Here is a 25025-nt window from a genome sequence, read left to right as displayed (position 1 = left end):
GGATTAATGTCGATTTTATAGTGCCAGCCCACCAGCATAACCATAATGCACTACCACCAGATCACGACTTTCGATAAAAAAAAAGACTCAAGACGAATTGGAATGCTTTTTAAAAATGTTTTAATATATACAGAACATGGATTGAGATTTATGGCAATAATACAATCTGGATTCTCAAAAACTCCAAGGAATTGCTGAACTTTTCAGAAAACAAACAAATTCAATTCTGTCAAAACATTTGAGTTTATGCTTCTATTGTTGTTGATCTGTTTCTATATATATATATGAATGGAATTTTTTGCGCTTCAGGTATATCGATGGTGGGATATCGTTCAATGACCATTGGTTCCCCAATAATTATTTGTGTGGAGTATTGAGCGAGTATATGCTGTAGAGGTCTGTAGGGAAGCGAAGTGTTTAAGACGTGGGCGCTTGTCCTAGTTATACCCCATGGAGACTACTAACATAACATATAACAGTATTTATCTTTCCTTGTATCCTGAACAATCTACATAGTGTTTACGCAAAACAAGATAACAAAGAGTCCGCTTCTTATCATGACGGAGCATGTGTCACATTCGTGTATAATTCCCCAACGAAGACAGACAGTTTGGTATCAGTAAAACAGTCGTCAGTTCTGTTTGTCAGAAGCAGATAGACGTCTCCACCACCTCTACTGCGACATGTACGTGTACGGACTCTTACTCCTTGGGTTGGTGGCATCAACACATGGGTTCTGTATGTTTGGTAAACCCATCACAGAAATGTCCAGTGAGTCCTTTCACTATCTATTATGGCTTTGTTGTTTGATATTCGACCAACATATTTGTCTTCTCAAAGAATTGAGAGAAGGAAATATTTGAATCATATCTCACCATTTAAATCTAGAAGCAGAGTTCGTAGGTTTTTACCACTTTTGTGGAATCCAGATGCTGAGACACCAAGAATCAGCGGATACTGGCAACTAAGGGACGAAACTCTTCACTGAATGTCGTTGTAAAAGTGAAACTTACAGAGACGTCATAACAAATCATCTCATGTTTACATATCAGTCGATCATGATTAGCACAATACATAAATTGTTTTATGCGTCTTTGCATAAGGAATTGAAACAACTTCTGGATTTAAAAATATATTTTTCCACACAGGGCATTTTGTAACAAATTCAATTTTGCGCTCACAGATTACAAACAGTATGGGTCTAGCATATCAAACACATTGTCGTTACTTCCTTAGCATCTAGTCTTTGTGGAAAAGGAAAGGACACTCGCTCGCTCTATGGCTAAGTGACCCGTGAAGATTCCGGGATAGAATTAGTCTTCAGCAACCTTTACTTGTCGTAAGAGGCGACTAACGGGTTCGGATAGTCAGGCTTGCTGACTTGGTTGATGGATGTCATCGTGTCCCAGTTGCGTAGCTCGATGCTCATGATGTCGATTATTCACAGACCGCCGTCGTGCGGCGTTAAGCAACCAACAAACAAACACATCTATGGCTAAGTTACACAGACAGCGCCGTGTTTCCTTCCACGTAAATGCCTGTCTTCCTCTATTGAATGTCTTCAGTACTGATATGAGTAGGCGCATTATGCCAAACATGTCATTATTTTTATTTGTTTTGCCACGTGTTGAATTCGAAACATCCACTCACTTTAGAGTGTTAGTGAGTTTGGTTTAACGCCGCTTTTAACAGTATTACAGTTATATCACGGCATGTCAGCTTAATGTGGAAGGAAAGCCCGAAATGATGCAGGTCTCAGACGTTTACCACTTCGGTGAAACCCACGAGTACGGTATGGTGCTGACAAACCTTGAAACATAATTGGGGCGAACAGGGATGCGAACCCACAATCATAGGTTACTGGCGTGCCAAAGGGACGTAACTCTGCACACCGAATAGCGGCGTCTTAGATGACTGGGCCACCCGTGCCCCCTTCACTATAGAAAAAAAATAAACGTTTGGAAATAGAACCCCGCACTTTTTCTATGAACGCAGTATTTTGAATGCTTTTAATTGCAATCAACAACACCTCTATATCAGCCAACCTGTTCTTTCTCTTTCCATTCATTCACTGTCTGTCTTTCAACCGTACTTGTTACTTCACAATTCCTTTTTTCTCTTTTCACAGAATATGGAACAATCTCCCAGTTCTGCATGTACAAAGGGCTGAAGATGCAGGTCGGATCTCACATTAAAACAGCCGACTGTATGGAGTGCAACTGTGGTGCGAATGGTCTCCACTGCTGTGGGCAAGTACAGGCGATAAAATAATTGTGTACATGGTTTACAACAGACATCATTGTCTTCATACAGGCAATCTTTATATCCAGTTAGACGTATCATTGTGAGTCAGTTTATATTTGACCTATAGTTCTACAGAGTTGCTGGGGCCACGGGTGGCCCAGTAGTCCAAGGCGCCGCAATTCGCTGTGCAGAGTTGCGTCCCTTGGGCGCGCAAGAAACCTATGATCGCTGGTTCGAATCCCGCTTCGCCCTGATTATGTTTCTATAGTTTATCAGCACCATACCCGTGCTCGTGGGTTTTCACACACCCATTAAGCTGACATGCCGTGGTATGACTGGAATACCGTTCAAAGCGGCGTTAAACCCAACTCGGTCACTCACAACACCGAGTTGTCGCTCTCTTCAGGCAGAACACAGTGTGCCCAATCTTTCACAGGCATTGGAAGAAATTGAAGACATTAAACTTTCTTATTTAAATAACTGATTTTAACAGAATTTTCGGGGCTACTTTTTCAGGGCTTTTTTACACAGGATGGATTAATATACAACGATAACAATACAGCGAGCACGCTTAAAGGGTTAACGGGGAAAAAACTAAATTAATGAATTCGCTGTGAAGACATCGTGATGTGGCAGGGGTTGGTAACAATATGACAGTGCCACGGCATCAGGATGTCCGTTTTAGGGGTAATCCTTGGTTGTGGTAGGGGGATTTGATTCAATTTCACTTCAACCCCCTAAACTCCAAGATGTCGAGGCAACCTGACGTTTGGTCCAAAATGTCTAGACGAATATTTATTTGAAAATATAACACTGAACATATTTTCAGTTAAAATGTTTACAAGACAAACAGAGATAACAACAACAAAATCAATTAATTGATTGATTGAACAAAATAATTCATTAAGATATTCTAAGTATAAAAAAAATTGGATATAAGTTGACTACAGAGTTTTCCAACGAGCATGTGTTGCATAAAGTCCAAAAGTAGCTTTTGTTCGATTCAAGCTGACATTCAATCAAACATTGAAACATCCTTTAGTTGGAACCTGGAAGTAGTCGTCTGAGCCTCTGTTGTTATTTTTCACTGCAGATTCGGCATCAAGGCGGGCGTTGTACAGCCTCCAGATGGATGTAAGGTTGTCGGTGATGGATGCAAGATGCTGGTTGTGAAATCTGATGATGAAACTAAAGATTGCTTCTCCGGGAATTCTCTTGTCAAGCAATAGAACAGCTATCATTTGCGATTATTACCCACGCTATACGTGTATACTGTATAAACGAGATTCATTAAAGAACGGACTTAAATATCTATTTTTCCTTTACGGAGATATAACCGTGAACGCTGGTGCTGGAACCGCACACATCCACGTATCAGACTGTACATATGGTTTCCTAGTTTGTCCTCCATACGTGCAAGCGATTGTTTCATTAAAGTCATGTCTAATCAATAAATGAGTCAACAACTATAACTTCACCGATTGCTTATTTTATCAGGATTACCAAAAATGTAAACAACGATACGAAATAAGTGACATTGTTTGTGGCTATTGTATTCATATCGCTGGAATATTTTTGGATTGGTTGGTTGGTTTGTTGTTTTACGCCGCACTCAGCAAATATTCCTGCTATATGACGGCGGTCTGTAAATACCAGGTCGACCAGACATTCCAGTGATTGACCTCATGAGCATTGATCTTCACAATTGGGATACGATGACATGCATCAACCAAGTCAGCGAGCCCGACCACCGGATCCCGTTTGTGGCCTCTAACGACAAGCATGGGTTGCTGAAGTTCAATGCAGACAATCCAGTGATTGACATAATGAACAGAGATCCACGCAATTGGGATCGACATGCATCAACTAAGTCAGCGTGCCTGACCACCCGATCCCGTTAGTCGCCTCTTACGACGAGCAAAGTCGCCTCTTACGACAAGCATTGCAGAGCGCGGCGTTAGACCACACACCATCAAACAATAGCAGATTACACGGTGACGATTTCTCGAAGCTTAATGAACAGTCGATGGACATATTCGGACTTGAAATAACGGGTATTACAATTCACAAACCCTCATATAACAATTATGTGTGATTATGTAATGGATAACGTCGTTTTGTTTCAATAATTCAGTTACAACAAAGAGTCTCAGCTTGATGTGGCAGCACAACTTCAAGCGCTGGAGGCATTCTGAAGACATTTACGACAAAGGATCATACCAGGGAGAATCTGAATCGAACCTACAATCCTAAGATCCTGGAACGCGTCTTGAAAGACTGTTTGTTTGATTGTTTGTTGTTTAACGCCGCACTCAGCAATATCCCAGCTATATGACGGCGGTCTGTGAGTTATCGAGTCTGGACCAGACAATCCAGTGATATATATCATGAGAATCGATCCACGCAATTGGGATCGATGACATGCATCAACCAAGTCAGCGAGTCTGACCACCCGATCCCGTTAGTCGCCTCTTACGGCAAGCATAGTCGCCTCTTACGACAAGCCTAGTTGCCTTTTACGGCAAGCATGGGTTGCTGAAGACCTATTTTCACGGGCCTCTTGGAAGACTGGGCCCCCGTGTCCATTTAGTATGTATTTTTATCAGGAGATCTTTTACGTGATTGGAAGGAAATTTTGTAAGACCTAAAGTATTGAGACTAATTAACTTGACTCGAATACACTATATACAATTTGTACACGCTCTTATAGTGACGAAACCCAAGTTACCCGTACACAAATATATGGATATAATACATTATATTGAAAGTGCCTCTTTTACTTCTTGATTGTATAATATACGTCATTGAGAGTGTCTGTTCAACTTCCGATTTTATCGAAAACAATAAAAAGCCACAAGAATACATTGTTGTAAGATTTTCTTCCCAAACAATATTTAGACTCATAGTTTTGACTATCTGTTTTTTATTTGTTGTTCACAAAATATCTTGTCTATATACCCCTTCTATAGGGTCAGTCAATATGGTGGCAAAGTTTCTTTCGCAGCTATATTTTGCCAATGTAATGAATATTTACAATAACACGAAGGTGCAACTCTTATTTTGAAAATGCAACTGCTTAAACCGTTTAGACAATAGACCAGTTAATATATTCGGTCTGTCAGCGATCTGGTGGAGCTCGTTTTGTAATTCTTATCAGCTTGGATGACTTCTAGGAGACAGTCAGCCAGTCGCTTGTACTCCTCCAGCGTGTTGTACACCTGGGTACTGATGCGAAGATGAAGGTGACCCTGAATCACCTCGATGGCACACTGGATGTTGTACTTGTAGCGTATGTCAGTGTGGAAGGCGATCGATCCTTCCTGTAATTTCAATAACATAGAGAATAACACCCTCGTGCCTTTTGGTATGAAATACATCAACACGAGTTGATAAAAATGCATCTCCACTTGTCGAGTTTAAAACTTCTATCCACGAATGTTGATATATTGATAATGTTGATATTATGATTCTGTGTATCATCCAAAATAATTCTTCCAACATTTTCAGTCTGTAAACAGTATCAACCTGTGTATTAATGACAAAGGTACAGCTAACTGGATTTCGGGGTTAGTGATGTCATTTGAGCGTGACGTCATGTTAACCAATGATGTCACAATAGTCGTCAAAGCATTATGGTGCAATTTCATTGAAGCGCTATCTCACTATAAATCACTATTATACCATTGACTATTCCATTGCCAAATACCTTCCACTGATTGGTTTATCAGGGCGTGGCGTTAACCATTAATACAAAAGCTGAGCTCCTTCAAGGACCACTCTGACTTCCTTTGGAACAGTGACATGGCTGCGACACCTGGTGTTATAGGGAACGCCGCAGCCCAGCTCGTTCTGAAGAAGTTCAAGGAACTCGATAACAATGAGAAGCGCATCATCCGACCGGGAAATTGTCGTAGTCGCCCACCATAGGACTTGCCTGACTCCAAGCCTGCCACTCCTGACACCCCCACCCCCCCACCCACCTTCCATTCACCCCAACCCAAGCCCATATTTTCCCAGTTAGTATCATATATTTACCTTAACAACCTCCCCCCCACCACACACCCACACCTCAAACTTATTTACAATTTTTTGGAGTGAGCACTTTTCTTATTTTTCAAACTTTTTTTTTCACCAAAGTTATATAGCGCAACCCCGTGTGCGAAATTGAGAAAAGCGCACGTTAAATCCCCAGTTAGTAAAAGAAGAAGAAGTCCTTAATGGTGCAGTTATCATTTGACTCCCTGAGTCTCAATTGAAGAAATAAAGGATATGGCTCCTGACGTCCTGGCTTCCAAATAAGGAAGGTGGCCAGTATATTAAAGGGACGATACAACCTCAAAATAGAATCAGGGACCTCAGATGTAACATCTAATGATAGACGTGTAATAGTTTGTAATGTTCCACGTGGCAAAGTATTCCGACATACCAGTGTGCAGGGGTACTGAGACAAGTCTGGCAGTCGGATCACCCTCATGGTGGGAGACTCCATACTCTGAGGTATCTGCAAAGGCTCTGCTTTGAGCTTCTTGAGAATGTACACATGTGCCTCCGAAGCGAGCTTGGATGTGTAGCTGATGATCTTATCCTGAAACAGTTCCATGTCAGGAGCAGGTCGAAGATGACTTTCGAAGTTTTGCAATCAAACACATGTCTTTGAGTAGAGGCATAAAGCATGGTAATTTGTTATAGGATAAATAATAGTTATTACAAATTCAACACACTTAACTCTATCTTATCTTTTCCCCTCAAAAAGTAATAAAAGAAATGTAAGCATTCCCATTTTGATTGAAAGTATCAATAACCGTTCTGTCAACAAAACCCAAACCAAAAGGGTTGCAGTGCCTGAAAAGAATTCTTTTTGTATGATATCAATTTCTTTTGCGGATATTCTCACAATGTTTAGGGGTATATTCGTACTCTGCCATTCATTTCTTTTCTGGAGCACCTGGTATCAACACTATTTGATAGCGATTCATAAACACGCTCAACAGGATAATGATAAAGCGACAAAACCCTGGCCATATTCAAAAGATTTCTCTGAATAAAGCAGAGTAAACGTTGATTGTACAATTCCAACTAAATTATGAGTATGTGTTTATGAACCACTATCAAATAGTAATAATACCAGGTGTTCGCGAAAAGGCGAGCGTATCCTGCCCCACCGTGTACACACGTCACAAACACATGCAAAGCCAAGTCAATTGTTCACCTGAAAACACATGGGAACATATGGTAGTTATGGACGGAATCGTACAATGGACTCTGCTTTTAACATACATTTCTTATGACCGTGGAAAGGGTTTTGTCGCTTTTAATTTATTGACCTTTTCGAAATGAAAGGAACTACAGTAAAATACGTTTATAACGAACACGCATATAACGATCTGACTGATATAACGAACTATTTCTTGGTCCCGTCCATTTGCTGTATAAATGTTGTACATATGCTTATAACGAACAACGTCTATAACGAATTACAATTATTGGTCCCTTTGAGTTCGTTATAACCGTAGTTTACTGCAGTTGTTTGTTTGTTTAACGCCGCACTCAGCAATATGTTAGCTTTATGACGGCGGTCTGTAAATAATCGAGTCTGGATCACATAATCCAGTGATTGAGAACATGAGCATCGATCCACGTAATTGGGATACGATAACATGCATCAACCAAGTCAGCGAGCCTGACCACCCGATCCCGTTTGTCGGATCTTACGACAACACAAATCTATTCTCTGTTAATGATAACAATACCAAGCCACTAGCCATCCAGCCACCAAGACGAGTGAGTGCCAATTACCATGCCTCCAATCCGCTGGTAGAACTCCACTGCATATTTGGCCGTAATGAAGGGGGTCTGATCGTCAGTAGCAACGATGTAGAACTTTTTTTCCAGAGATAGCCCGTGGTTCCAAGATGTGACAAGCGGGTGAACCCAGGCGTGATGTTCTCGCTTCACGTACAGAATCGCACAGCCTCTGGGAGTGAACATCCATTTGTGGAAACTACCTGTTTCAGAGATACCGAGAAGACTAACGCAAGAAACCTGATATGTTCCTTGTTTAGTCCCCGGGTTAGGGGTAGGAGTTAGGACTAGAGTAGGGGCCATGGGTGAGGGTAGGTATTATATGATTTATGTAACACTTTTCACAGAGTAAAATCAGAAACACAAGTTACATATTATAATAACTACATACACTCTTCAAAAAAAAGAAACGCTCAGGTAGTATGTAATTCATTAACCTGACTACACAAAAATGCCGGTATATAAATTGGATATATGTTATTGGAAAATGTTGGTGGCCTGATATTCGACAAACGGTGCGTCAAAACGCGGGCATTGTCGATTTGCAATGTCTTAAACGGCATTGTTTTCACACTTGTTAAAAAATGGCATGGAGGAAAGCAGTAAGGCAACATGTAGATGCAAGTTATGGCATTCGTAACTCGTGGTAGTGGCAATGAAAAGGCAACCATGAGCCAATAATTTGTCATTCAATGGTCAACATTTTTCAAGTTCGAAAATGCCGAGACTCGCCATAGGACGTATCCAAAGAGGGGAATCGCAGTCTTCTGTTGCACGCCACTTCAACGTCCACCACAGCACCATTTGCCGCCTTTGTGACGTATACACACTGCTGACCGTCCGAGAACCGGCCGACCAAGAGTTACCACCCCTGCACAGGATCGCTACATTCGACTGTTCCACCTACGTCATAGCAATGCCACAGCTTCAAAGACTGCAGGACTCATCCCTGGTTTGAGGAGGATGTCGGACCAGACTGTCAGGAACCACCTTCGCGAGGCTGGAATCCGACCAAGAAGACCAGTTATCGTCCCTGTATTGCAACAGATCCATCGACAGCGACGTTTGCGTTGGTGCCACACCTTACAGCCTTGGAATTTTTGAAACTGGAGACGAGTGTGGTTGAGCGATGAATCACGATTTCCTATACACCGACGAGATGGAAGACAACGTGTTTATCGTCGTCGAAATGAGCGTTTTGCCCCACATTGTGTTCGTGAATTCGACAAATTCGGTGGCAGTAGTGTCATGGTGTATGGTGCCATATCCTACACCACGAGATCTGACCTGGTTGTGGTTCAGGGAAATTTGAAAGCAAATCGCTACATGAATCAAATTCTTCAACCTCACCTTCTTCCAATCATTGGCCGCCAGAGGGAACTGTTTCAACAGGACAACGCTCCACCGCACACAGCTCGTGTCACGGTAGACTACCTACATAATGTCAACATCAACGTCTTGCCCTGGCCGTCGAGATCTCCAGATCTCAACCCAATTGAACACCTCTGGGATGAACTCGATCGACGTGTACCTCAACGTCAGAACACGCCGCAGACACCTCTCAACTGGCCAACGCGTTACATGCAGAATGACGCAGAATTCCACAGGACAGAATTCGTACACTTATCCAGTCAGTGCCGAGGAGATGCAGAGCCGTGATTGCTACCCGGGACGGTCACACGAGAAACTGAGTTCCGTGCAACCTTGTGACCTTATGTGACATGACAATGAACAGTTTTATATGCCTTTGTACAACGACAACATGTGACTATCGAGCTCCAATATTTCATATTTGTATCTATGATATGAAATTAAATATATCGACTGTATTAGGTACAATAAATTTACTAAAAATCTGCCTGTGCGTTTCATTTTTTGAAGAGTGTAGTTACCTATTGGAAGTAATTTATTCATCTAACCTGCATACACTGAAAAGGACTATGTTTTGAATTGTGTTCAAAGTGCCTGGAATTTGTTGCAAGTCTTTTCGGAAACAAACACTGCTTAAAAACCAGTTTGTACAGTTTATGTAAACAAATGTATATCAGATGAAAATTACCTATAAAAGCATCGGCGCCGAGTTCGGTGAGATTGATTGGAAGCACACCAGGAGCATGTGCGCCGTCTACAAGGGCCAAAACTCCATACCTGTGACACAGAGTGACGAGGCGCTTCAACGGCATGACAACAGCTGACGGACTGGTGATGGCATCTAACATACAATGACAGGTCGTGGTCAATACAAGCATAAGACAATTCATCAACGTTACCAAGCACAATCATGATATTCGTGTTGCAGCTGATGAAGATGCCAGCTTGTACAGGCATACGTTTGTGTGCATGTGTCTGTTCAAACTGAATATGTGTTTATTATCAACGAGTGAATTAAATTTCACGTCAGATATTTTACGTTGATCGGTCGGTGTTGCATGTTGGCCATACATAACGATTGTTAATAGATTTGGTTTGGTTTGTTGTTTAACGCCGCACTCAGCAATATTCCAGCTATATGACGGCGGTCTGTAAATAATCGAGTCTGGACCATACAATCCAGTGATTAAGATCATGAGCATCGATCCACGCAATTGGGATCGATGACATGCATCAACCAAGTCAGAGAGCCTGACCACCCGATCCCGTTAGTCGCCTTTTACAACAAGCATAGTCACCTTTTACGGCAAGCATGGGTTGCTGAAAACCTATTCTACCCCGGATCTACCTGGAATATTGCTGAGTGCGGCGTTAAACAACAAAGCAACCAACCAACTATTCCGTACTTGAATCGTCACGGAGAGACAGGTATTGGTACTGGTGGTTATTAATCAGCCTTGGATCCTATGCTCTTGAATGTTCATGCGAATTATGTTTTATTTGTAAAGATGTAATTCAAGAAACCATTAGTCTTGTTGTGGGTCAATTGGAACCAACTATTTACTCACCCAGGATAGCGATTTTGGTGTTGGGGTTAGATTTGAAGAAGTCTTCATATTTCTCACAAATCTCATCGTCACTTGATATCGGAAATTTAATCTCCATCTCAAGTGTTTTGACTCCTGAATTTTACAAAATACAATCAATGAATATGAGGCACTGGTGCATGTATTTGTCGGACGTAAACATGTTACTCATACAACAACATCTTTGTGTCACTTGATGTTTATCACATGAGGTGATTACAGACCGATGCTCATAATAGAAGCCACTGTTTTGTCTGGCTCGGATTCGATTATCTACGGACATAGCTGGAATATTGCCGAGCGTGGCGTTAAACAAGCAAACATATTAGACTACAAGAGGTCGTTTATCTACGAGTAAACTCAGCAACTATGATTCTTCCCCTGATGTGTGCCATTGTGGAACATGGCCATCACCGTCTACCCAAGAAGGAAACTTTTCAAATTAAATTAGTAACTATACATATTGTTACAAATACACTGTAAGTTTTTCCTTTTCAGATTGCAGATTGCTTTTTCAAATGTGGGAGATTCTGTGACCCTCCCTTGTACGATGAATCACCCCCTGTCCCCCACTACTTCCCCTTGTTTAACCGCCTCCATGGTCTAGTGGTAGAGCGTCCGCCCGAAGAGCGGAAGGACCGGGGTTCGAACTCCGGCCGCGTCATACTAAAAGAGGTTAAAAGATGGTACTTGTTGTTACCCTGTCTGGTACTCGGCATTAAGGGGTTAAAACAAGGACTGGTCGGATCGGAGTCAGTATACTGTGTCTGAGCGGGGTATTCATGTTAATTATAAACCGACCGCGTGCACGTTGCTATATAAGCGCAATAATCTTAGATTCGACGTTAACCTCCCTTTCACCTCACCTCACCTCTCATTCTCTAGTTTAGACATTTTTTCCACATAAAACGGATTGTGTATAAGTTATCACAACTTAGAACACACTCTTCAACAGATTTACACGTGTGCTTATTTACAATAATTACATTAAACGGCAGAAACATACACAGAGAAATATATGAAAAGAAATGGACGAATGTATGCACATTAACATTGCTCACTCAAATCTTTTTTTTTTCTATTATATATATATGTACTATTTCAGAATATCTCCAGCTTACCTTCATAGAGGTCCGCTGTGGCCTGGCAAGTATAAGCTATGGGCCTGAACGTCAGCGTGGTGTACATCAGAATATCTCCAGCTTACCTTCATAGAGATCCGCTGTGGCCTGGCAAGTATAAGCTATGGGCCTGAACGTCAGCGTGGTGTACATCAGAATATCTCCAGCTTACCTTCATAGAGATCCGCTGTGGCCTGGCAAGTATAAGCTATGGGCCTGAACGTCAGCGTGGTGTACATCAGAATATCTCCAGCTTACCTTCATAGAGATCCGCTGTGGCCTGGCAAGTATAAGCTATGGGCCTGAACGTCAGCGTGGTGTACATCAGAATATCTCCAGCTTACCTTCATAGAGATCCGCTGTGGCCTGGCAAGTATAAGCTATGGGCCTGAACGTCAGCGTGGTGTACATCAGAATATCTCCAGCTTACCTTCATAGAGATCCGCTGTGGCCTGGCAAGTATAAGCTATGGGCCTGAACGTCAGCGTGGTGTACATCAGAATATCCCCTGGTTTGTAAGGGCAGCACTTCAGCACTGTGTTCAAACCTGTGGTCAGATGTATCAGTTTGTCATGTTGCAATAATGACCATATGTGTCAAATGTCACTTGTGTCAGCATGTACGTTATGTTGGAAATAATTCCTGTATGTTTTCAAGTAACCCCAAATATGTTTATTGTTGCCGTGTTGCAGGTCATGGCATAATTTAAACGGGTGGTCAGTTTATTCATGCAGCTGTGGTATTATTATGTAAATTTTACGTTTGTACGAATTCGGGCTAACAACCCGAGCTGCCTTTGAGGTTCTAGAAGGTTAACAGTCGCATAACTATCTCATCCTACCGGGTACCCATTCAGTGATGCGTAAACAGAGGCATATTACGAAAAAGGTCACTTGACCAAGGAGACACCACGTATGCTACATGGGCTTCAGAATGGGGCAGGCCCGAAGCCCTTGAAACATTGAAAACCCAAGCTGGCGAACACTGTCACCCATTCAAGAACTCTCCGCGAGCAACATTGCTAAACTTCACCTGCTGTTCAGAGGATCACATGCAACCACACCAACAAGTTCATATTGTTGTACATGCATATATTACTTTTTATCAGTTTAAAAAATCAAACCTCTGTATGTTATGCTGAACAAGGTAATGCACTTATTTTAGCCTGTCCAACTCAATAGTAAAATAGATAGTACTGGAATTGAACTTCTTCCTATTTCTACCAGCGACCAAAGCTTGTAAGAAGAATATCCGTAAACCAACTGATGCAAAGAAGGCCCCAGTGAAATTATCGAGCACAGGTATGGTACACGGTTATATAAATGAGGGATTGGGACCCACGATCAGTGAATCCTGGCATCGGCAAGCTTTGATCGGGGGACGCAACGAACGGACATAGTATCGAGCAACCACTGCGGCGCCATAGACCACAGGGCCACTTTTAATCAATTTATCAGAATAAAAAAATGTAGAACATTGCAGCACACAATGCTGCTTCAGTTTGGGTTTTTAGTTGGGTTCAGCACTGCTTTGAACAGTATTCAAGTTGTAATTTATTACGACGTGTCATGATCACCTTGATGTGGGAGAAAACCTGAAGTGATGCACTTCTTAGACATTTACCGCTTTGGTGAAACCCACGAGCCCGCATACAGTGCCGAAAAACCTAAAACATAACCAGGGTGAATCGGGATGCGAACCTACCCTATACGAGAATCTAGATTTATCAGAGAGTGAGATAATTCGGAAACAATTGAACCACTATCTGCTTGATACATATCACAAAACTATGAGTGAATGAGTATGATATGAGCTCTATTGCAAGATCAAAGTGATGATGGAATTAACACAAGTGTTACCTGTTGTCGCATTTTGCACACACACCAGATCCTGGGGATCGCAGTGCATGAAGTCAGCTACTGCCTTCTGTGATTCATGCCAATACTTGTAGATACTCCTCCGGTACCAGTCATCCGGATGTCTCTCTATCTCTTCGCGGAATCTGAAGTCACCAATACATATGTATTGATGTCAAAGGAGATGTCATATGCCACGGAAACCACGATGCAACATACATCTGCGAGACTGTCAGATTAACGGGTCTAAATAGCACTGATTAAATCGGTTCCCATTATTTGTGTCGGATAAAGCCGATTGTCGGATTAACGAGTGTTGGATTAACAAGACTTGACTGTATTGATATTTAAAAACATCGAAAATTACCATTTTCAATCAGGTACACTTACAAAATTGAATAACATGTCGACCATATCTGTCTAAAATCCACAACCAGTAACCCGTTTACCTTCGTTGCACTTCTTGAACACAGTTAGGAACTGCACCAAATGATCCATTATTGAGAAATGTCTCTCCTTTCTGCAGAGAAAACTCTTCTCTCATCTTGGCCCCGAACTCCACGGCTTCATGCAGATTTTCCAGTTTCATGCTGTGGAATAAGCATGGATAATTATCATGAGTCATTTGGCTGTGAGTTGACTTTCAGGCCTCATGATGTGAAGATAAACATGGCAATCATTAGTCATTTGGCTGTGAGTTGACCTTCCAGCCTCATGCTGTGGAGATAAACATGGAAATCATTAGTCATTTGGCTGTGAGTTGACCTTCCAGCCTCAAGCTGTGGAGATAAACATGGACATCATTAGTCATTTGGCTGTGAGTTGACCTTCCAGCCTCATGCCGTGGAGATAAACATAGAAAGCATTAGTCATTTGGCTGTGAGATGACCTTCCAGCCTCAAGCCGTGGAGATAAACATGGACATCATTAGTCATTTGGCTGTGAAATGACCTTCCAGCCTCAAGCCGTGGAGATAAACATGGACATCATTAGTCATTTGGCTGTGAGATGACCTTCCAGCCTCAAGCCGTGGAGATAAACATGGACATCATTAGTCATTTGGCTGTGAGTTGACCTTCCAGCCTCAAGCCGTGGAGATAAACATGGACATCATTAGTCATTTGGCTGTGAGTTGACCTTCCAGTCTCAAGCTGTGGAGATAAACATGGACATCATTAGTCATTTGGCTGTGAGATGACCTTCCAGCCTCAAGCCGTGGAGATAAACATGGACATCATTAGTCATATGGCTGTGAGTTGACCTTCCAGTTTCAAGCTGTGGAGATAAACATGGACATCATTAGTCATATGGCTGTGAGTTGACCTTCCAGTCTCAAGCTGTGGAGATAAACATGGACATCATTAGTCATATGGCTGTGAGTTGACCTTCCAGCCTCAAGCTGTGGAGATAAACATGGACATCATTAGTCATTTGGCTGTGAGTTGACCTTCCAGTCTCAAGCTGTGGAGATAAACAAGGACATCATTAGTCATTTGGCTGTGAGTTGACCTTCCAGTCTCAAGCTGTGGAGATAAACATGGACATCATTAGTCATTTGGCTGTGAGATGACCTTCCAGCCTCAAGCCGTGGAGATAAACATGGACATCATTAGTCATTTGGCTGTGAGTTGACCTTCCAGTCTCAAACTTTGGAGATAAACATGGACATCATTAGTCATTTGGCTGTGAGATGACCTTCCAGCCTCAAGCCGTGGAGATAAACATGGACATCATTAGTCATTTGGCTGTGCGTTGACCTTCCAGCCTCATGCCGTGGAGATAAACATGGATATCATTAGTCATTTGGCTGTGAGTTGACCTTCCAGCCTCAAGCCGTGGAGATAAACATGGACATCATTAGTCATTTGGCTGTGCGATGACCTTCCAGCCTCAAGCCGTGGAGATAAACATGGACATCATTAGTCATTTGGCTGTGAGTTGACCTTCCAGTATCATGGTGCGATGATTGTTAGCCATTTTGTTTGTTTCCATTTTGTGAATACCACACATTGAGAATAATGCTTGTATTATGCGAGCCAGGCACCTCAAACGCCTCCATTCAGCGTGTAGAGTTGAATGCGTCCTTTAATTTTGGCCCGCTAAACGTAATAGCAAAGGACATTATTGACTTAGATGCCATGTTTCAATTCGAACGTACACATCGATATAGTGAGACGATTACGTCCTACACTCATAATCTAAAGGCTTAAATAATTGTGAGATGAAACTAAAAAATAACGCCATATGACACTCATTTGGAAGTCTCTCTTTCCACAAGACCTCAGAGGCGGTCTTCATAGAGTTCATAGAATAAACAGGTGAGGTGAGGTGAAATGGGGTTTAACGTCGCGTCCAAGATTATTGCACTTTTATAGCGATGTTATAGTGCTAGCACACTGATATACCATGCCGCAGTTTAACATGAATACCCCACCCAGACACAGCATACTGTTTTAGCCCCTCAATGCCGAGTGCCAGACAGGGTAACAACAAGTACCATCTTTTAACGTCTTTCGGTGTGACGCGGCCGGGGATCAAACCCCAGACCTTCCGCTCTCCGGGTGGACGCTCTACCATTAGACCAAGGAGGCGGTCCCATAGAATAAACCTTTTTGCTGAAATGAAATTATTTCTAGGTGTACCCTTCAGGTACTAGGAAGTAATTGTCACTGCGTTATTGTGATGCATGCCACAGACCCTGTAACACAAGGAATATCAAATATGGATTGTAATAGGTCACGGAGAAATGCCTGATGTTTGTATTGATCTGTGATTGTATGTCAGATGCCATCACCAGTCCGTCAGCTGAGTGAGAGAGTATGGTTTTACGCCGCTTTTAGCAATATTCCAGCAATATCACGGCGGGGGACACCAGAAATGGGCTTCACACATTGTACCCATGTCGGGAATAGAAACCGGATCTTCGGCGTGACGAGCGAACGCTTTAACCACTAGGCTGCCCGACCGCCCCCTCGCTGAAGTCACACCGTTGAAGTGCCTCGTCACTCTGCGCCACGGGTATGGAGTTGTGGCCGTTAGAGACGGCGCACATGCTCCTGGCACGCCTCCAATCAATCTCAACGAACTGGGTGCTGACGCTTGTACAGATAGTTTGGACCTGATATACCTTTGGTTAAATGCATTGTACAAACTGGTTGTCGGACAGTGTTGGGTTTCTGAAACGATTTAAAACAAATTCCAGGCACTTTGGACACAATTCTAAACATATTTCTTTACAGTGTATGCACGTTCACATTTTCGTAAAGGAATAAGATAAACAGATAGTTGTCATAAATTTTGAAACTTGTGTTTCTGATTTTACTCAGTGAAATGTGTTCCTTAAATATTGCGCGAAATTGCGCGTTTTGCGCAGCTCCGTTTTAACTTGTATCCGTGGGTGTGGCACCAAATACAGAACATCGCCGAGTGCAGCCGAGTTCGGTATTGACGGCTAGAAAATTATGCCAAACCCAGTTTGACAATGAAATTGCATAAATATTTTGTACTTATTTCATCAAATTATATTATTTTAGAGGGTCACAAACAATGAAGTAAATGTGTGATGATGTTGACGTCCTAATTTCAATCAGCTGACATAGAATCTTTTACTGGTAATATTCATTTGATATTATTTTGGTTAAAGAATGAAAATTAAATCATTTCCATGCAATGGCTTTGAAAAATGTTGAGGTTTTATGTGGATTTTAAATTATAGATGTAGCTTTTAACTGTTGTTGTTGCCGTTTAGGCAGTCAAAGATTTACGACAGTCTCATGGATTGCTAGACGGAATAGGCTGGCGGACGATGGATGGATGGGGACCGCAAAAGCAGGTCCGATTAAACTGGCGTTTCAAGGAAGCTTAAATTGATTCAAACTCACTTAATAAACTGTTCTTAAATTTCTCTTGTCACATCTCTCATGGTATATTGTTATCGAGTGAACTACGAAACACTATCTGCAGCTCTAAACCTGCAAATATATATGTTTCTAGCTGTTAGCGATAGCAACGCCTGCATTTGGTAATTCTTCTCGATACAAAAATAAAATATGCCAACTTCACCTGATTATATTAAATGTTCAATGATTATGTACATGTCGCTCGGACTCTTGAACAATGTATCCTTAAAAGTGTATGAGTGAGTGAGTGGGTTGGGTTTAACACCGCTTTTAACAGTATTCCAGTTATATCGCGGCCTGTCAGCTTAATGTGGGAGGAAATTCCCAAGTGTTTTACTTCTAACGTTTACCACTTCGGTGAAACCCACGAGCACGGTAATGGTGTTGAGAAACATAACTGGGATTCGAACCAACAATCATAGGTTTCACGCGTAACTCTGCACAGCGAATCGCGGCGCCTTAGGCGACTGGGCCATCCGTGCCCCCATATCCTTAAAAGGCTATACATGAATGTTCACTGTCAGTAAATATTGGTAAACAATCTCGACCTACCTTCAACAGACAATTTTGTTCCAACAGTGAAGTCAGCAATATTAACAATCAAAAACACAACATCCAATATCGAAGCCTGAAGCTCCGGCTTGTCTACATCTGGTAGCTGGTGTTAAGAGCTCTCTTTTATTACTCTTAATATTTACTCATCCATTAAATATTCCTACGCGCGAACGTATAAGGGAGTGAACAGCACAAAAAATAATTCGTTGACAATGCACAACAACTTATAGAGTTGTAGCATTATAAAAAAAATAAAAATAATGGAACATATATTTCTTTGGATTCAAATGGCATTTGAAATAGAACAAGAAGATTATGATAGATGTTGTTTGGCCATTGTGAAAGTAGTCCCTAAACAGACTACAGTTTTGCCTCTGCTTTTTGATCATGTACATGTAGGTTGTTGTTTTTGCGCTTTCTTGTACAGTTTGTCTGGTGTTATTGTGGGTGTTCGCGGTTTTTTGTTGTTGTAAAAACCGCCTTTTGTGAAAAGTTCAGACCTGGAGGCCAAAGTGTGGTACCCAGTTTGTCTCAAAGTTGACATGGAATTGAGATATTTACTGTATGTACTGCCTTGTTATGGACCAAAATATCGTGAGCAACCCCCTACAATTTGGGATCACAACTTAAATATCACAATGGATGCTGTCGAGAAATGGGCAAACAGAGAAGATAAATCTGTTGGATGTCTTATCGAGTAGGTTAAGTCGGTTGTGGTGTTGTCATTGGTTGAATGCGCAAACCGAAAAAGAGGAGACAGAATTGGAATGAACTCATTCTGTTCCAATCTGGCTGCCCTATATATAGCTACATGATCAGTTTATAGTTGTTCGCACTGACAGGCCTCAAAAAGCATAACCATTATTTGGAAGCATCACTCCAGTATTGCTTGATCAAAGATCAAGGTATAAGCGACATATCATATGATGCCACATATATGGCCAGTATGTTAACTGATGAAGAAATCTAAACATGACCTGACCTAAAGACTTTCTACTGGATTCCAAACCTTCATGAACATCAGTACAAAGGGAGATATATTCCTGGATCCAGCGACTCTTGCTCGAAACATTTTCAAAAAGCATTAAACCTCGACAATATTTCAGTTCTATGTATGCTAGGCTCAAAACATATTGGGGGCGGTCGGGTAGCCTAGTGGTTAAAGCGTTCGCTCGTCAGGCCGTAAACCCAGGTTCGATTCCCGACATGGGTACAATGTGTGAAGCCCATTTCTGGTGTCCCCCGCCGTGATATTGCTGGAATATTGCTAAAAGCGGCGTAAAACCATACTCACTCACTCACTCAAAACATATTGTGCTACCCCTCGCATACTAAGTACGACATTTCACAGATTTCAGTGAGTGAATAATTGATGAAACAATACTAGCGTGAGCAACAGCTGGAAATCTCTGGTAGGTATCCCTACTACAATTGAGAGTGTTTTGTAGAGAGAGAAAAGAAAACCCAACGTGTGATAATATTTTGAACGGGGTGAATATGAAACTAGATAATTACGATTATTGAAAAAGTATTATTACATTTCACGATAATAAAACACCCCACCTATTGGATCTGCAAATGTATTTGAATAATAAAAAAGAACAAAATATATGTGTGAATAAATGCATTATTTTTATAGGCAAAGAACTCGTGCCATGCATCATGATCAACGGAAACTCAAACCCCATGATGATTAAGTGAGTTTTCATGAATATTGCACCCAGATATAATCATCACATTTAAACACCATATAGGATCATATCAAACTACCATATGGCAAATAGGCCAGGCCTTTACACACGGGTTATTACAATCACAATATGCTATGGCTATGTGATAAATAACTGAGTACGGGTCGTGTTAATGTCTGCGCGTTTTCAATATTAACAGGAGTTTGCCACTAACGTGGCTATATCCCCCGCCCCTGTTGCAGAATTTATAACATAATTAAATCTAAACAAACCCTAACCTTTCTTAACCGAGGTGGAACTTGTCATGGAAATTGTAAAAAAAGAAGAGTGTGAAACCTAAGTCCATCTTGTTGCGATGGAAACGTAAAAAATACAAATTTCTAAAATTTCTAAATAGCAAAAGGCACCAGTTCAGCATGTACCTGACAAACCTGTAAAGTTTCATGAAAACATATTGAACAGTTTATGGGTTATGTGCTCCGGAAACGAACCCTACCCTCACAGAACCTAAGACCATCTTGTTGGCATGGAAACGTAAAAAATAAAAATTTCTAAAATTTCTATATAGCAAAAGGCACCAGTTCAGCATGTACATGACAAACCTGCAAAGTTTCATGAACAAATATTGAACGGTTTATGAGTTATGCCCCGGAAAAGAACCCTACCCTCACAGAACCTAAGTCCATTTGTTACCCTGGAAACGTAAAAAATAAAAATGTCTAAATAGCAAAAGGCACCAGTTCAGCATGTACCTGACAAACCTGCAAAGTTTCATGAAAACATATTGAACGGTTTATGGGTTTTGCTCCGGAAACGAACCCTACCCTCACAGAACCTAAGTCCATCTTGTTGCCTTTGAAAGGTAAAAAATAAAAATTTCTAAGATTTTCCCGAAGTTGGGTGGGGGATAAAAACACATGTCGTGTGAACACACAATGCCATTCAGAAAGTGGTCAAATGTAAACGAATGTTATATTTGGGATAACACATTCTTAGTGACGTACATATTCCAGTTTTACTTTTTTGGTTGAGCCCCATCCGGGATACGAGCCCACACTTCCAGAGTGAGGCACCTAATCGCCAGCACAGAAAGTCAGCGATCTAACCAACTCAGCCACCGAGGCTTCAACAAAAAAGAAAGTCCGACAACTCGTAGTCTAGATCACATACTTTGTGTACCACCCTGACAAGTGTACATAGGCACGGCTCTCATGGCCGAAAGCCATGAACACACAATGCCACGGCAGGCACCGCAGTGTGGGTTCGAATCCCGGATGGGGCTCAAACCAAAAGTGTGGTTGAAGGTTTTTTGTTTTACGCCGCACTCAGCAATATTCCAGCTATATGACGGCGGTCTGTAAATAATCGAGTCTGGACCAGATAATCCAGTGATCAAAATCATGAGCATCGATCCACGCAACTGGGATCGATGACATGCATCAACCAAGTCAGCGAGCCTGACCACCCGATCCCGTTAGTCGCCAACAGAAGCCGAAAATGATTGTTAGATACGTCCAGAAGAATCTTTTTTTAGAATATGCATTTGAAAAAAATATTTTTATTGGTTTGTAACTTCAACTGTTTTTTCCTAAGAAATCTGAGCATCATAAATCCTTATTTTTCTTTCAGTTTGCCTCATAGACATGAATCGTAAATCGAATGAATAAAGCGTGTAGGTTAGCACACACCAGGTGACACATGATGCAGTTGGGATAACACTTTCTTAGTACAGTACAGATTCTAGAACTCTTTTGGTTTGAGATCCGTGAAGATCCGGGGTAGAATAGGTCTTCAGCAACCCATGCTTACCGTAAAAAGCGACTATGCTTGTCGTAAAAGACGACTAACGGGATCAGGTGGTCAGACTCGCTGACTTGGTTGATGCATGTCATCGATCCCAGTTGCGTGGATCGATGCGTATCCCAATTGCGTGGATCGATGCTCATGATGTCAATCACTGGATTGTAAAACAAAACAAAAACAAAAAACAATACTATTGGTCAACATAGGGAATACAACTTTTACAAACATTCTTTTGTGTGGTGACATTTATACTACTGGTAACATCTCTGTTGGTAATCAGTTTATATTAGAGTCAAATTAAAAACTTCACATCTTTAAAAGTAATCCCATATATGATATACAACGGACAAATGTATCAGAGAAGGTAATTTTTAATCATTAATGTCCAAAGAAGGATTTTATTGACGGTGGTAACCATAATTTGTTCCAAGAACCTACGGTATTCGGTAATAACATCAACAGTTTAAATCATAAGTCCCAAGCACAATAATCTGATGGCATACAAGTTCAGTAGCGTGTATGGCCACCATGTGCGTTGACAACTGCCACAGTTTAAATCATAAGTCCCAAGCACGAGAATATGATGGCACACAAGTTCAGTAGCGTGTATGGCCACCATGTGCGTTGACAGCTGCCACAGTTTAAATCATAAGTCCCAAGCACGAGAATCTGATGGCACACATGTTCAGTAGCGTGTATGGCCACCATGTGCGTTGACAACAGCCACAGTTTAAATCATAAGTCCCAAGCACGAGAATATGATGGCACACTAGTTCAGTAGCGTGTATGGCCACCATGTGCGTTGACAACTGCCACAGTTTAAATCATAAGTCCCAAGCACGAGAATCTGATGGCACACAAGTTCAGTAGCGTGTATGGCCACCATGTGCCTCCGCATGGACCTTGTGATGCTTGTGAACACATGATTGGGAAGACGACGCCATTGTTGCTGCAAAATGGTGCCAAGATCTTGCAAATTCTGTGGTTGGTTCTGGAGAGTGCGCAGACTTCTGCCAAGAGCATCCCAGACGTGTTCGATGGGATTGAGGTCGCCAGTCCATGACGCATTCTGAAGGAAATTCCTTGTCAAAATTGCTGTGTGGGGTCTGGCATTGTCGTGTTGGAAGATGAAACCGGGTCCATGTGCTGCCATAAAAGGCAGAAGTTCTGGTGCCATTACCTGGTCGCGGTAAGCAGCAGCGTTGAGGTTGCCACGGATGACAAGAAGCCTGGAACGTGCATTGCCACAGAAAGCACCCCACACCATGACACTTCCGCCTCGAAATCTGTCAACTTCCTGTACACAACACTGGGCGTAACGTTCATGACGGCACCTCCACACCCTCGCCCTACCATCAGCAAATCGAAGATTAAATCGGGATTCATCACTGAAGACGACTTGATTCCAATTCCTCTGAGTCCTTCATAAGTGTCGCTGTGCCCACAATTGACGTTGACGTCTGTGTTATTGAGTCAGAATCGGCCCGCAATATGGCCGTCGTGCTTGAAGGTGAGCAGTTCTCAGACGGTTTCGAACAGTGTGCTCACTCAATCTACCCCTAAACAGTTCATTTCTGGTTGAAGTAGCCATCAAAAAGGAGGTGACGTAAGACAATCTGACGATCCTCTGCATGTGACGTTACACGTGGTCGACCTGGCCGAGGGCGATCAGCGGTGGTACCCGATTGCTGTAGACGCGTCTGTAAATCATAAACAGTCCGTCGACTACAACCCATCGTCCTTGCGACTCCAACTATGGACGTTCCCGTCTGCAACATGCCGATGGCACGTTAACGTTGCACATTTGAAAGGCGTGGCATGACAAATGGCCGTAAAGACTTTTGTTTTCCTGTGTTTTTCTTTTTTTGTTAATGACTGCTAACAAGTATGGCTGATGTGCAGTATTATGGCCAAGTGACCAGTTGCACGTGAAAGACCACTTTTGCCACTATAGTGCTGTGCACATGATTTTGATCGATTCACCTGCACAAAAACGGATGTTATCTGAAGACAATAAGTGGCCATTACTGTTTAAATACTCAACAAGGGCCCACAATGATAACTGGTCAAAATATTAAAATTTTAGGATTGTGTAGTTTTTAATTTTGTTCAGTATATCACTGATCATCACTATTATCGTTTTTATGGAATATACTCAGTACATAAACCCGACATGATTCCATCATACTAAAAAGAAATAATGTATAGCAATAAATGAACTAATTTGACCTGCAGCTGTTGTGATATCACAAGCTGTGAAGTAATCTGACATTTGATAATCAAACCATTTCTAATTCGTCATCTACAAAAACTATGAATATGTTTTAATTTTGTGGCACTCGTGAAGAGCAACCTCCTCGTGGTGAGTGCTGGGTAGGGCTAATAGCTCTTCCCCCGTAAAAGGCGACCAAAGTGGGCAGCCCGTTTGCCGTGGGTTGCGTCCCTGTGTCGGCGGAGGACGGGAGTCTGGTAGTTGAGGGCACTGGTTCCTTTGCCCAACACACTACTTCGACCCTTACTTCGCCTAGACGGGTGGTAAGATGGGCCCGGTCTTATCAATCGGCTGGTCATGCCAGGCCCTGTGCGTAATATTGTATATGCACACCTGTGTTGTATTTTACTGTATATTTTGGTCTTGGCCGTGCATAACTTGTGTGAATACTCAATTTTGGATTGAATAAATTGCCTAGAGTCTTACGCCAGAAGGAGGTGGCTCATGGGCCAATCTGGTACTTCCGACCTCTGAGTTCTGTATGTCTTCAATTTTTTGTCTTGGGCAGAACCAGCCTGGCATTTACTTTGATAGACAAATACAGCTATTCATGTTGTTTTTACTGGAGTATACGACCTCTGTATCCCTGATGTTTGAATCTTTGGAGATCCGGTGCAGTTAAACATCGCTCTTTGTGGTACACTTCATGGTGGGTGGGGAGCAGGGGTGCTGAAAATATTCCTTTCATGATGTCACTACAACCCCCTGGTTCGAAACGAAATGAAAAAAAGAGACGTCTTGAACCTGACAATTCAGATGAAAATGCAACAGTTACAAAATCAAAAAATATAGATTCCTGTTCTCGGTTCCTGGTGATTGAGGCTT

The 25025-nt window shown here is 42.0% G+C and overlaps 2 protein-coding genes across 2 annotated transcripts; one reads left to right on the top strand and one right to left on the bottom strand.

Moving 5' to 3' along the window:
• The first annotated feature begins 581 nt into the window (after positions 1-581).
• On the top strand, positions 582-3552 carry LOC139458900 (uncharacterized). The gene is made up of 3 exons (XM_071240336.1): positions 582-771; positions 2129-2249; positions 3338-3552. Exons 1-3 carry the CDS (start codon positions 684-686, stop codon positions 3471-3473), a joined length of 345 nt encoding a protein of 114 aa, XP_071096437.1. The 5' UTR covers positions 582-683; the 3' UTR covers positions 3474-3552.
• Positions 3553-5236: 1684 nt separating this feature from the next.
• On the bottom strand, positions 5237-18492 carry LOC139458899 (uncharacterized). Its single transcript, XM_071240335.1, has 9 exons — positions 18432-18492; positions 14430-14570; positions 13984-14126; positions 12555-12671; positions 10986-11099; positions 10106-10258; positions 8041-8249; positions 6671-6829; positions 5237-5564 (listed from the first exon to the last, which is right to left on the bottom strand). Exons 2-9 carry the CDS (start codon positions 14567-14569, stop codon positions 5346-5348), a joined length of 1254 nt encoding a protein of 417 aa, XP_071096436.1. The 5' UTR covers position 14570; positions 18432-18492; the 3' UTR covers positions 5237-5345.
• Positions 18493-25025: the final 6533 nt, after the last annotated feature.

The sequence above is a fragment of the Haliotis cracherodii genome, unplaced genomic scaffold (assembly GCF_022045235.1).
Source record: "Haliotis cracherodii isolate W230 unplaced genomic scaffold, xgHalCrac1.p SCAF_13, whole genome shotgun sequence".
Lineage (NCBI taxonomy): Eukaryota > Metazoa > Mollusca > Gastropoda > Lepetellida > Haliotidae > Haliotis > Haliotis cracherodii.
The sequence above is the reverse complement of the archived record's forward strand: the minus strand, read 5'-3'. Positions and strand labels throughout refer to the sequence as shown.